The sequence below is a fragment of the Peromyscus maniculatus genome, chromosome 1 (genome assembly GCF_049852395.1).
Source record: "Peromyscus maniculatus bairdii isolate BWxNUB_F1_BW_parent chromosome 1, HU_Pman_BW_mat_3.1, whole genome shotgun sequence".
In the NCBI taxonomy this organism is placed as follows: Eukaryota; Metazoa; Chordata; class Mammalia; order Rodentia; family Cricetidae; genus Peromyscus; species Peromyscus maniculatus.
This window is the reverse complement of record NC_134852.1, coordinates 151148325-151161951: the sequence shown is the minus strand read 5'-3', so window position 1 is coordinate 151161951 and position 13627 is coordinate 151148325. Positions and strand designations below refer to the sequence as shown.

The following is a 13627-nucleotide window of genomic DNA, read 5'->3' as shown; positions in this document are numbered from 1 at the left end:
AGGTTCAGTGAGGGAGACCTGTCACCAAAAATAAGATGCAGAACAATGGGAAGATATCACACATGCAAGTACACACATCGACACAAAGATAATATCTGAATGCTGCCCTAAGCTGCTCTGTGGAGAGCTGGCTGCTGCTTTCTGGAGTTGGGTGAGGAAATCAAGCCACATTCACGTCTATTACTCATGTCTATTACTGTCTCTCAGGCTCCGAAGTGACCTTATTGAGACAAGTGAGTTATGAAATGTGGAGGCTGCTAAAATCCATGTCATCCTGCACGTTCCCTGAACAAGAGGTGAGGGGGAACCCAGCAACCACCAGCAGCAAGCAGCAGACAGGGTTTTCTGAGCTGAGTTTTCCCAGGGGAGAAGGAACAGGCTCAGCCTAAGGGGAGTGGGCCTCTCTGTCTGCTGTCAGGGATGCCATGGAGATCTCCACAGAGATCACTAAGGTGAGAAACAACTTTGAGAAGCAGGTTAGAGGCCAGTTTCTCACATTCACAGCATGTAAGATAGTGTTAGTAACTCCTTCCATTAGAAGGAATTGGCATCTAGAATTTGGTAACTCTGGGACCACATGCAGTGGGTCAGGGACATTTCTGAAATCAATGGACCCTACTCAGAATTCAAGAACAGTTCTGGAAGCTACAGTTAGTACACACTTACTTCCCCACTCCTGTCTAAAGCAGGCAGTTAACAGGTAGCACTTAGTCTCCTGGACAACAGTCTCTAGAACTCTGTTGCAGGATGGCCACACGGGCCATGTTAATGCCCACTAGGATCAGTGTCGGGAGCCATAGTGCAGGCACTGATTGGCTCTGGCTGTAGTGTGTGCAATATGCCATCTGTGAGCACCAACAGGGAAAACTCCACCGAAGCCATCCTGCTCTTCGGCAAGGTCGTCCTTGGTTCTGGCCCTGGTGCACATTCCTAGGCACTGTGAGCAGTGTCCATACACTCTCGTAGCCCAGAGTATCTGTTCTTCCTCTCCTATGGTGCGGTGTGTGCTGATGCCTTTCAGAAATCAAGGCCAGGCATGGCGAGAAGATGAAGATACTGAGATGTGGGCTTGACCTGTGCGGAAAGACTACCATCCACAAAGTAAGAGTAGGCAATCCACTGATGCAGTGTCACAAGGAGACTTACTTGTATCACAAACTACAACGACAGCCAGCTCAATAATGTGACCCTCGTCAATTCTCTCAAAGTACTCATGTGGACTGGAGGCCCTCAGCCCACCAAATCCAACAGACCTTTCTGGAAGAACATCGAGCCAGGACCCTCTGCCTCCTTTGCCTGGTATTTTGTAAAGTAATGTAACTTATCCACAGTCCAAACTGAAAATCATCGGACAAACGTGTGTGTGTGGGGAGCAAATAAGAGTTATTTTGACATGTGTGTGTCCAGCTAGAGCTGCAGTGGGCCCCAGACCATGGCAGCAAATGTCACCCAAGTGGGCGCTTGCCATTGTCTCTCGTTTTATATGATCCAGAGAATGATCTATGAAAACGAAATTTCCAGTTTTGAATAATAAGATTATTAAGCAATAAGTAGTGTGTGTGTGTGTGTGTGTGTGTGTGTGAGAGAGAGAGAGAGAGAGAGAGAGAGAGAGAGAGAGAGAGAGAGACAGAGACAGAGACAGAGATAGAGAAAGATCATTAAAGTGGATACTCAAAACACCAAGAAGAAACTGACTAGAGAAGCCCTTTTAAGGCAAACAGCTGGAGTTCCCCAATAGAGAAGTGCTGGGCAGAGCAAAATGCCCCGCCCCGCGCCCCCCCCCAAAGGTTTCCAATTAAAAGAACAAACGAGGACCGAGATATTGAGGACGAGATAATCAAGGAAGTCACAGTTGAACTGCTGCTCCCTGAGCTTCGAGGGCAAGCTTCCCCTGGGGGAGCTTCCAGCTTCTTCTTCCCACAGCAGGAACTTTTGATAAACAATGGTAACATCTGTTGGATGTTATCTTCCAGCTGTTCTCAGGGGCACAGGGTTGTTTTCACTTTTAAACTCTTGAACTCTCTTTGCTGTTCTCTCCCCTTCCTGTCAGTCAGCAGAGCCGGCCCATCCGCACCCCTGGGAGGACACTTTGAGACAGACATGGGTCCTTAAGGGAGAAGGAGTCAAGCCCACTTCCAGAGCCAGCTTCTCGACACGTGACGATTTATAAATATAATGTACAGTACATCCCTCCGCCAGTATCTTCCATCTCCAGAATCTTGCTTCCTCCCTCTGGGGCCTGACTTTTCCCTCAGGGCTCCACGTCCACGCCACTACCCCTTCTCTTCCTTTGGAGCCTCCCCTTCTCCCTCAGACCCCATCTTCTCCTGTGGGCCCCATTTGCCCCCTTAGCGCCCCCTCCTGCCGCTATCAGGCCTTGCTTCTTCCCTAGGACCTGGTCCTCTTTTCCTCAGGGTTCTGCTTCTTCCTACCGGGCTCCAGCCTGTGATGTGCTGGTTTCTGAGGTGTGGTTTCTGAGGGCCTTGCACTCCTCTCTTGAGAGGCAGGTGCGGCATGGCTGAAGCGGAGGGGCAGAGCAGCCCCAGGGGCTTCGGCCTGCATCTGGCCGGAATCACTCAGCCTGGCATGGGCCGGTGCCTGATGCTGGCCTCTTTCCTGCCGTCCCTTACTGGTTTGCCTGTTGCAGTACGGTACGCTTATGGCTCTGCTCCCCGCTGTGTCCCAGTCTGTCCCTCCCTCACTCTGAAAGAAACCTTAAATATTATTTAAAAACTGTAAAGCTTTTTATGACGAGCAATTTAGATCTTTTAATCTCCCCCAGCTTGTAAGAATTTTATGCAAAATTTTAAATCTCTATCTTACAAGATTTTTACAAAAAAATTTAAAAACGTTTTCCCACCTGGTTAACCCCCTACCCCCAAACCTGGTAAACCTTTTGTTTATACAAAGGCCATGCTTGGAATGGATATGAAAATAGGATCCATCCTTCTGCCGCATACAAGAAACACATCTCAACTTCAAAGTCAGACGTTACCTCAGACTAAAGGGTTGGGAAAAGATTAATAAACTAATCTGGGGTCGGAGAACAGAACAACCACTAGATATAGAGGCCAGAAAACGGTGGCACACACGCCTTTAATCCTATCACTTGGGAGGCAGAGATCTCTGTGAGTTTAAAGCCACACTGGAAACAGCCAGGCATGGTGACTCACATTTTTTTTTTCTTTTGAATGCGCTCGGCTTATTCACACAATCATTCCTTACACTGTCACGCTAATATAAGAGTTGAGTGGTGGTGGCGCATGCCTTTAATCCTAGCACTCGGGAGGCAGAGGTAGGTGGATCTCTGTGAGTTTGAGGCCAGCCTGAACTACCAAGTGAGTTCCAGGAAAGGCGCAAAGCTATACAGAGAAACCCTGTCTCGAAAAAACAAAAACAACAACAACAACAACAAAAAAAACCAACCAACCAAACAAACAAACAAAAGAGTTGAACAGACATCTCACCAAGTGGGGACCGTTGTTTGAGCAGAAATGCTGCAAGATTCCACTGGGAAATCTTCTCCAGGGAGGATGCTTCAGAAGCCTGCGGGCTCTACCCAAGTCTGCAAGTCATTCAGGCATTGCAAGTGGGAGGATGGCACTGATGGAGGTTCAGGAGGTCCCTGAGAGTGTAGGCCAATGGTTAGTGCTGTTAGGTGAGACTGTGTGGGCCCAGCAACAGTGCCTCAAGTCCAATGGTCACTGAAGCTATGGCCACACACAGAGTCTCAAGTTCTCTTGCCGATGTATATCAACCTAGAGGCTAGAGAAGCCATAGTTTGGAGCACAGCATGGGCAGTGCCATCCTAGAGACTATTGCCAAAATTCCATTTTCTGCATCGTATCACTGGGCAATAGCTTTGTGCTCTCAGGAGATGACTCACATCTTTAATCCCAGGAAGTGAGCCTTTAATCCCAGGAAGTGATAGCAGAAAGCAGAAAGGTATATAAAGTGTGAGGACCAGGAACTAGAGCTGGTTAAGCTTTTGTACTGGTTAAGCTTTTAGCAGCAGTTCAGCTGAGATTCATACTGGATAAGGACTCAAAGGCATCCAGTCTGGGGAAACAGGATCAGCTGAGGAATTGGCAGGGTGATGTGGTTGTGGCTTGTTCTGCTTCTCTGATCTTCCAGCATTCACCCCAATAACTGTCCTTAGGTTTGATTTTATTAATAAGACCTGTTAAGATTCATGCTATAGACATTTCATATTCATCACAGGAGAAATCCATCAAGATGAAGTCTCAATTCTGAAAATTTATGTCCCCAAATACAATGGCATCCACATTTGTAAAAGAAACATTACTAAAGCTTTAATCACATCAAGCCCCACATACTAATAGTGGGGAGACTTCAACACCCCACTCACCAGGGGACAGGTCTGCCAGATAGAAACTTAACAGAGAAACAAGGAATCTAACAGATTTTATGATTCAAATGGTCTTAACAGACATCTATCTACAGAACATTTCACCCAAACACAAAAGAATACACCTTCTTTTCAGCACCTCATGGAACTTTCTCTAAAACTGACCACATACCTGGACACAAAGCAAATCTCAACAGATACAAAGAATTGGAATAAACCCCTGTATCTTATTGGATTACTGTGGCTTAAAGTTAGAATTCAACAACACAAATTACAGAAAGCCTACAAACTCACAGAAACTGAACAGTGCTGAACAGAACCACCACTGGGTCAAGGAAGAAATAAAGAAATTAAAGACTTCCTAGAATTCAATGAAAATGAATTTGGAGAAATCTCACACTAGTGAAAGCTTTCACACCTGAAAGCTTGAAAACAAAAAGAAGTAAACTCACCCAGGAGGAGTAGATGGCAGGAAATAATCAAACTCAGGGCTAAAATCAACAAAATAGAAACAAAGAGAATAATATAAAGAATCAATGAAACTAAGAGTTGGTTCTTTGAGAAAATCAACAAGATAGACAAACCCTTATCTAAACTAACTAAAAGGCAGAGAGAGAATTTTCAAATTAATAATATTAGAAATGAAGAGGGGGAACATAACAACAGACACTGAGGAAATCCAGAGAATCATTAAGTCATACTTCAAAAACCTGTACTCCATAAAATTGGAAAATCTAAAAGAAATGACAATGTTCTGGATAGGTACCATGCACCCAAATTAAATCAAGACCAGATAAACAATTTAAGTAGACCTGTAACACCTATGAAAATAGAAGCAGTCAGCCGGGCGGTGGTGGCGCACGCCTTTAATCCCAGCACTCGGGAGGCAGAGCCAGGCGGATCTCTGTGAGTTCGAGGCCAGCCTGGGCTACCAAGTGAGCTCCAGGAAAGGCGCAAAGCTACGCAGAGAAACCCTGTCTCGAAAAACCAAAAAAAAAAAAAAAAAAAAAAAAAAAAAAAAAAAAAAAAAAAAAAAAAAAAAGAAAATAGAAGCAGTCATCAAAAGTGTCAAAAAAAAAAAAAAAAAAAAAGCCCAGGGCCAGATGGTTTCAGTGCAGAATTCTACAAGAATTTCAAAGAAGAGCTAATATCAACACTCACCAAATTGTTCCACACAATAGAAACAGAAGGAACATTGCCAAACTCTTTTTATGAGGCTACAGCTACCCTGATACTCAAACCACACAAAGATGCAACAAAGAAAGAGAATTACAGACAAATCTCCCTCATGAACATTGATGCAAAAATACTCAATAACATACTGGCAAACCGAATCCAAGAACATATCAAGAAAATCATCCATCATGATCAAGTAGGCCTCATCCCTGAGATGCATGGATGGTTCAACATACAAAAATCTGTCAATGTAATCTATCATATTAAACAAACTGAAAGAAAAAAACCCCATATAATCATCTCATTAGATATGGAAAAAGCCTTTGGCAAAATCCAACACTTCTTCATGATAAAAGCCTTGGAGAGATCAGGGATATAAGGAGCATACCTAAACACAATAAAAGCAATATACAGCAAGCCAACAGCCAACATCAAATTAAATTGAGAGAAACTCAAAGCGATTCCACTAAGGCTGTCCATTCATTCTCTCCATATCTATTTAATATAGTACTGGAAGTTCTAGCTAGAGCAATAAGACACCAAAAAGAGACCAAGGGGATACAAATTGGAAAGGAAGAAGTCAGACTTTCACTATTTGCAGATGATATGATAGTACACATAAGTGACCTCAAAAATTCTACCGGAGAACTCCTACAGCTGATAAACATCTTCAGTAATGTGGCAGGATACAAGATTAACTAAAAAAAAAAAATCAGTAGCCCTCCTATATACAAATGATAAACAGGCTGAGAAAGAAATCAGAGAAAGAACACCTTTTACAACAGCAACAAATAATATAAAATATCTTGGGGTAACTCTAACCAAATAAGTGAAAGACCTGTATGACAAGAACTTTAAGTCTTTGAAGAAAGGAATTGAAGAAATTATCAAAAAAATAGAAAGATCTCCCATGTTCATGAATAGGCAGGATTAACATAGTAAAAAATGGCAATCTGACCAAAAGCAATCTACAGATTCAATGCAATCCCTATCAAAACCCCAACACAGACTTTGAAAGAATGATACTCAACTTCATATGGAAAAACAAAAAATCCAGAATAGCTAAAACAATCCTGTACAATAAAGGAACTTCCAGAGGCATCACCATGCCTGACTTCAAGCTCTACTATAGAGCTATAGTAATAAAACCTGTTTGGTATTGGCATAAAAGCAGACACATGGATCAATGGACTTGAAGATCCTGACACAAATCCACATGCCTATGAACACCAGATTTTTGACAAAGAAGTAAAAAACATACAAGGGAAAAAAGAAAGCATCTTCAACAAATGATGTTGGCATAACTGGATGGAGGCATGTAGGAAAATGCAAATAGAACCATATTTATTGTTCTGCACAAAACTCACGTCCAAGTGGATCAAAGACCTCAACATAAATCCAGTTACACTGAACCTGATAGGAGAGGAAGTGGGAAGCAGCTTTTTCCTGAGGTGGCTGCTCAGTCTGTGCTTTGCCCAGTGTCTGCCAAAGGATTTACCAAGAGCTGTAACAACCTCAAAGGATGGCTTAAACGCACCTTTAATTCTGTGGAGTGGAGTCCCATATTTGGGGCCATGTCTAGACATTCCATCACCCTCATTTTTAAGGGTTCCGGATACAGGCAATCTCTTCCATTGGTTTCCAGGATCCATGCTGCCCAAACAGCCCCAGCCTCTCAGCTCTCAACATGCCAGTTTGGGCCCTGGCTCTCTCACTGTACCTGTCCCTCAGATGCTGGTACCTGTCCACAAAAAGTAGGGCCATCGGCTGTGTATATGCTTCTTAGGGGTGTCCATGACGTTTAGCTGATTCTTGGGGGTCTGGGCATAGGAAGGGTGAGAACCAGAGCTGAGTCTCCAAGTTTTATTAAAGCCTATCCTTACATACCCTTTAACTGTTGGCTTCCAAGCCCTGGCTGAGAAAAAGGAGCGTCTTGAGCATTTCCTCAGAGTCTGGCCAGGCTCCAAGTGCTCCACACATATCAATTCATCAAACCTTTCTCCTACCCATTGAAATTCACCCCTTTAAAAAGGTGCATAGGGCTGGGTGTGGTGGTGTATTTAATCCCAGCACTCGGGAGGCAGAGGCAGGCAGTTCTTTGTGAGTTCAAGGCCAGCCTGGTCTACAGAGTGAGTTCCAGAACAGCCAGAGCTACACAGTGAGACTCTGTCTCAACAATCAATCAATCAATCAAGCAAGCAAGCAAGCAGACAAACAAACAAAAACAGGGTGCTTTTTCCAGAGGGGATCAGAGACCCTAGTGTGGGCCAGGAAGGCACTTGAATGTTAGTACCAGTATTGTCACCTCAGATCTTGCTCTTGGGATAGATCAAAATGACCTGGGTCCTTCCCAAGGCAGGCCTTAGAGAAGATGCAAAGTCACTGAGGAGTCAGGGGAGGCTGTGTCCACTAGGGAAAAGGGGTGAGATGTGGCTTGATGCCAGGTGTGGTGGCCCATGCCTTGATCTCTGCACTTGGGAGGCAGAAGCAGGTGGGTCTCTGAGTTTGAGGGCAGCCTGGTCATTCTCCCTGAGAAGTGTCTGGTATCATGCAGGCCAGTTCTGCTCCAAGTTCGTTCCCTCTGTGAGCTCCATGAATGAGTATATACAAAGGTGTTAGCACTGGTCTCTGTAAACTCTTAAGGAACATTTAACTTTATTTATTTGCACATGAGGCTGGGCTCATTCCTTTCTCCCTGCCCCCGAAAGGAGTGGAACCTGAATCTTCGTGGGCCACAGCATGTCTGACACAGTGCCCAGACCCAGATGGACTCCTTCCCTTCCTGCACTGCCGTCCCTACAGGCCTACTACTTCTTGAACATCTGAGGTAAAACTGTTGGCCCTGAACAATGTGGAATCAAACCCCTAGGGGTGGCTGTGATCAGACAGATGCTAGGCTATGTATTCAGTCACATGCAGGCCTCTTCATAGAGCCTCACTGCTTCCTATCTGTACCATTCCCACCTCTACATTCTGCCTGTGACCTCAGTGGCCTCTTCTCAGAGGCCTCCTTCATCATCTGGTGTGATGGTAAGAGTTGTCAACTTGACCAAATTTAGAATGACCTGAGAGAAGGGCCTCTGGGCATGCCTGTGGGGGCTAGCTTGTGTTAACTGATGTGGAAAGACACATGTTAATTGTGGGAAGGACCATTCCCTGGGCAGGGGATCCTGAACTGTATGAAGTGGGGAGAGGAGTTGAGTATCAGCAGTGCACTGCTCTCCTCCTCCTCCTCCTCCTCCTCCTCCTCCTGTTTTCCCAGACAGGGTTTCTCTGTGTAGCCCTGGCTGTCTTTAACTTGCTCTGAAGACCAGGTTGACCTTGAACTCCCTTTGCCTCCCAAGCACTGGGACTAATGGCATTTGCCACCGTCTAGCATTGCTCTCTGCCTCTTGACTGCAGCCACAATGTGACCAGCTCTGTCACTCAGCCTTCCTTCACTGTGACTTCCCTGCCTCAGAGAACTGTAACTTGAACGGAGCCAGAATAACACCCTTTCTCAAATCGCTTTTGTCAGAAGTATTTTATCACAGTAACAGGAGAAAAAAAACTAAGGTACTTGGAGCAGGGGCAGGGCTAGCAGATCTCTGGCTGATTGCCCTTGTCCCAATGATAGGTTCAGATTTACAGGTGTTGGAACTCACTTTATTGACACCCAACTCACAGCCGCCGGCTAGAAAACTCCAGGGCAGCTAGAATCTCTTCAGCAAGCAGCAACTTCATGTCCCTTGATGGCGACAAAGCCCATACCGTTGACTTGTGTGGGTGGCTAAGTCAGGGAAAGGGACAGGCGGCTAGATGGCGCTCCTCAGGTAACGCATCCCTCTAACTCCCCCGGTAGGTGGTGTAGGACCATGGACTCAGCAGCAGAGGTACATGGAACTTCTGGGTCTCCTTTGCAATAGTGAAAACAACCTGTGAGGAGCAGAGAAGGCACTTGAAGACACTAAAGGTGGTGAGTCCTTCCTGCAACAGCCCCTCGGCCTTCCAGATGAGCAGGAGATGCTTTGGTGGCTGCCTAGAAACAGAAGACACTTAGGTAAAGCTGATGTTAGGGTTTGAATAGTGTTTCCAACAGGAGATGTAGTGGTCTTGGTTGCTGGTTGGTGGGCTTTGGGGAAGTGATTTGATCCTGAGAGCTCTGATCTGATCAACTGGTTAATCTCTTGTGATGAACTGATTCATCATGGGATGACATCATTAGTAGGTACTGAAACTTGGAGGGGGCTCCACTGGAGGAAGGTCCCTGGGCAGTGTCCTAGGGATCTGTGTCTTTCTTTGTGTTCGTTTCTGCTCCTTGTCTGCCATGAGGTGACAGCTCTCCAATTCCACATGCTCCCACCGCCATGCTGAGTGCATGGAGTCGAGCAATCATGGGCTGAAATTACAAACCCAAATAAATAATTTGCCCTTAAGTTGTATCAGTGATGCAGAAGTAATACACCGAGTGCTCTGGAGTCTGGGTTCCGATGAGAACCTGTCTACAAAGGAAGATGAGACAAGATGAGACACTTTCAGCCTGGCCTCTCCCTCTCACGCACCTGATCCAGGGGTAGCTCAGTGTGTCATCATGAAGTGTAATGGTGCCTCAGGTCCCTGGACACCTTCTGAGAGCACACTTGCTGCCACCCAGTCTGTCCCTGGCCTGGAGGAGGCCTGGCTGTAGGACCTGGTTGTGGTCAAAGTGAGTCAGGGCCCAGCTACTCCGCTCCGCGCCCCCCCCCCCCCCCCCCCCCGGCCCTCACCTCTACATATGGGTAAAAGCTCTCCTGACCCCTCTCTTTCCAGTAGCGCTCTGTGTCGAAGGACAGTTTATAGGTGCCTGGCTTTATCTGGCCTGGTGTCAGGAGCCCAGGACAGCGACCATCCAGGTTTGTATAGCTGTGAAGACAAAGTGGAGAGAAGAGCTGAGAAACCTCCTTCCCCTAGCTTTCCTGATTCCCAACCTCAGATGATTCCCACACTTCACACATGGAGCGCAGATGCGGGACAATTTCCAAGGATATCGGCACACTGCCTATTTAGGAAATCTTAAGGCAGAGAAACAAAAGGAAAACCTCTCCAGCTATTGTGAAAGACTGAACTAGGAGCAGACAAGCCACACCTTGTTACTGCAGGCAGGCCAGAGGGAGGAGATGGGTGAACCAGTCTCCCTTAAATAGAACCTGCTCTCAAGGGCACATCTCCGCAAGCTTTGGCTGGCTAACCCTGAAACAGGAAGATCCCGGCTCCCAGCAGAGCATGTTCCAGGGGCATGGCCAGGGCCAGGCCCTGAGCCTGGCTCACCGAGGAGGACCAGAGTACTAGACCAGAGTGGAGTCTTGGCTTTTCCCTCATGCCTATGATCTCATCTCCCTTCTGTAAACAAGGTTAATTACACTCCCAGTTCACAGCTCTTGAGAACAGAGAAAAGAAACACAGTGCTTGGCATTCAGTCTGGCCTTTATTTTCTCCCAGGCCTTTCTAGCTGGCTCTCCTCCCAGCAGGCCCCCTGGGCTGCACCTGACAGGCAAGGACCCTACAAAGCTGTCTCAGACATTCCATGACCTTGTCCCAGGTATGTGTGTCTGGTGAAAAGGTTATTGTCACTGTCCTTGTTATCTCAGACTAGGAAAAGGAAGCTCAGGGGTCAGTTGGGCAGTGGTCAGTTCTGCCTTCCTGCCCCAGTGTCCACACCAGACTCAGTCCCACTCAGTGTTCCCCTGGTCACACCATTCCACCTCAACACCGCTGCCTAAGATCTTCCCCCACGTGGGGCCCAGGAAGGACCCTGCTGCTGGAGCTGGTACTACTCACAGATGCCAGCCCGGAAACTGCCTCCTACCTTGTCCTCAGCTCCATCCACTGCTGGCCAGGGGCCTCCAGGCGTGACAAACGGAGGCAGAGGCCTTGGGCAGGGAGCCCCGAGGCAGTGTCTAGTACATGAGTAGTCAGCGGACTGCTCTCCGTAGCCATGACACCAGCCTGAGCGGACAGAGTCAGCGTGATCACCGCGGAGCCTGTGTGCACAGGCCCAACTGGGTCTTCGATTCACTTGTGAGGAGAGCAAACAGCCCTATTGCCCGGGGCCAGGCTGGATTGCTGAGTTGCAGGATGAGGTGCCAAGTGCTAAACAAAGCTGACCTGTGCCCTCCATTGCCCCTACCTGGGCACTACCCTCTCTCCTTTTGTATGAGCCCTTTAGTTTTTGCTGCTCAGTGGCCTTAGCTTCCCAGAACCCAGCTCTCCCGCGCCCTGGCTCATTGGGTTTCCTAGGAGCAACCCCACCCGCAACCTCCCACACCTGGCTCCCTCCCTGTCTCCTTACACCCGAGACAGGAATTCTGAGGGTACAGGCCAGCTCCTTACCTGTGGCCAGCCCAGGTGTCTCTGGAGCGTCATCAGCCGCGGGGCGGTCCTGGAGCTCATGTCCTGCCCTGGAGCTCCGGGCTGTGCAACACCCACAGGCAGTCACCCAGCCAGCCCCAACAAGCTCCTCCGGTCAGCCCGTGCACGCTCGACCCGAGGCCCCGCCCCAACGCCTGGGGCCACCTATTCCATCACGTCTAGGGAAGCCGCCTCCCGCTGGACCAGCCCTGGCGGCCACCCGGGGGTTGGGACCTAAGGGGCGGTGACTTTAGGGAAAAGAGTAGAAGTGGTGGACAGCGTCCCTTGGGGAGGAGGTGGGAGGGTCGGTAGGCGATTGGGCAATAATCGGTGGCTGGGGGGAGGACCGGTCCTGAGAGAGGCGTGGCCAGGGGGGGCTAACGAGAAGAGTTCAATTCCTGGGACCCAGGTAAAGGTGAAAGTTGAGAAATGATTCCACAAAGTTGTCCTTGACTTCCACATGAGTGCTGTTGCACCCTCGCCCCCACCACACATACAATGATAAACTAAGTTTTTGTAAAGATCGAGGCATTAGTTGGCTCAGGTCTCCAGCCTCCCGGCTAACATTTTGATAAAGCCACACTGAAGAGGGCAGGAAAGATTCCGGTCCTGGCTACTGATAGGTCATGTGACCTTGCTTCAGTTTCCTCTTGGGTACAGTGGAGCAGTAAGCTATGGCTGAGACGTCAAGCAAAGCACCCCCACTCCTCAAGGCCCTCCGACCACTCCACCTTTTGGTGCTTACCCGTGGGAGGGCCAGGCTCTGTAGGTCGAAGCTGTGTGTACCCTGGGACTTCACCTTAACTCCTCTGTGTTAGTGCTGCAAGCCGCAAAAATATACAAAGCAGGATCTCAGCTGATTATGACAAAGCTAGACCTGGAAGAAGCCAAAGGCCTTCCAGAGGTCAAGCTGAGGCCCAAGGAGCCTTGGTGATATTGGCTTTGATTATCAGCCGTTTCCTGCAGTGAGTTTCTTGTGTGCTATTGTAGCTTTTCCATCATTTATTGGACACCATTTCCCCTCTACTAAAGGAATATTTAGATAACCTTGTGTGCTGACAGCTCTGCTCAGCCAGAACCCCAGTTCAAGCCTCCCTGTAATTATCGTCATCGACAGCAGAGTATAAGTTTGTAGAGAGAAAAGTGACAGAATAATAAAATGTATTGGACTAAGGAATTTTGTGTACATAGATTAATTTCTTCTCATCAAAGATTAATTATCAGCTGGTTGTATATTCTTCCCGGACCCTGGGAGGGGACTATCGAGGGGCTGGACCCTCATAGTCCATGGTATGTTAGGATTATATAGTATATATAGAGAACATAGCCTGAAGGTATCATGTGATCTATAAAAAACAAAGGTGGGCTGGTGCCATCACTTAGGAGGCAGAGGCCTTCGCTGGCAGGCCTGATGACAGGATTTGATCAGGATCCTCCAAGGCTGCAGGAAAGAAGGGACTCCCCAGAGCTGTCATCCTGTCTCCCAGTTATCCTTGCTGTCCAGAGGAAGAAGCAGAGAGACCATCCTCAGAATAGTCCCTGGAAAAATGCATAGAAAGTTGGAAGTGGTGGCCACTGCCCAAGATGAGAATTTGTGGATTGTGGGGACCTGCCCCACTGGGAACTTAGGTCACCTGTGAAGAGGTGGCCTGGAACCGAGGAAAGGCAAGTGTGCGCCGCTGGCCCATTTCCCAGCCTCCCTCTTACCCAGAGACA

At 47.7% G+C, this 13627-nt stretch overlaps 1 protein-coding gene and 1 long non-coding RNA gene across 3 annotated transcripts; one reads left to right on the top strand and one right to left on the bottom strand.

Moving 5' to 3' along the window:
- The first annotated feature begins 8282 nt into the window (after positions 1-8282).
- LOC143269543 (uncharacterized) lies at positions 8283-9049 on the top strand. The gene is made up of 2 exons (XR_013046022.1): positions 8283-8372; positions 8948-9049. It is a non-coding gene; the product is annotated as an uncharacterized LOC143269543 (long non-coding RNA).
- A 119-nt stretch (positions 9050-9168) lies between these two features.
- On the bottom strand, positions 9169-12052 carry LOC102924845 (5-hydroxyisourate hydrolase). 2 transcript variants are annotated; one of them, XM_006977180.4, is made up of 4 exons: positions 11894-12052; positions 11370-11509; positions 10291-10426; positions 9169-9460 (listed from the first exon to the last, which is right to left on the bottom strand). In XM_006977180.4, the coding sequence occupies exons 1-4, from the start codon at positions 11951-11953 to the stop codon at positions 9371-9373; spliced, it is 426 nt and encodes a 141-aa protein (XP_006977242.1). In that variant the 5' UTR covers positions 11954-12052; the 3' UTR covers positions 9169-9370. The 2 variants fall into 2 exon arrangements, with proteins under 2 accessions (XP_006977242.1, XP_042141695.1); XM_042285761.2 differs by having other exon boundaries at positions 11370-11544; positions 11894-12015.
- Between the last annotated feature and the right edge of the window lie 1575 nt (positions 12053-13627).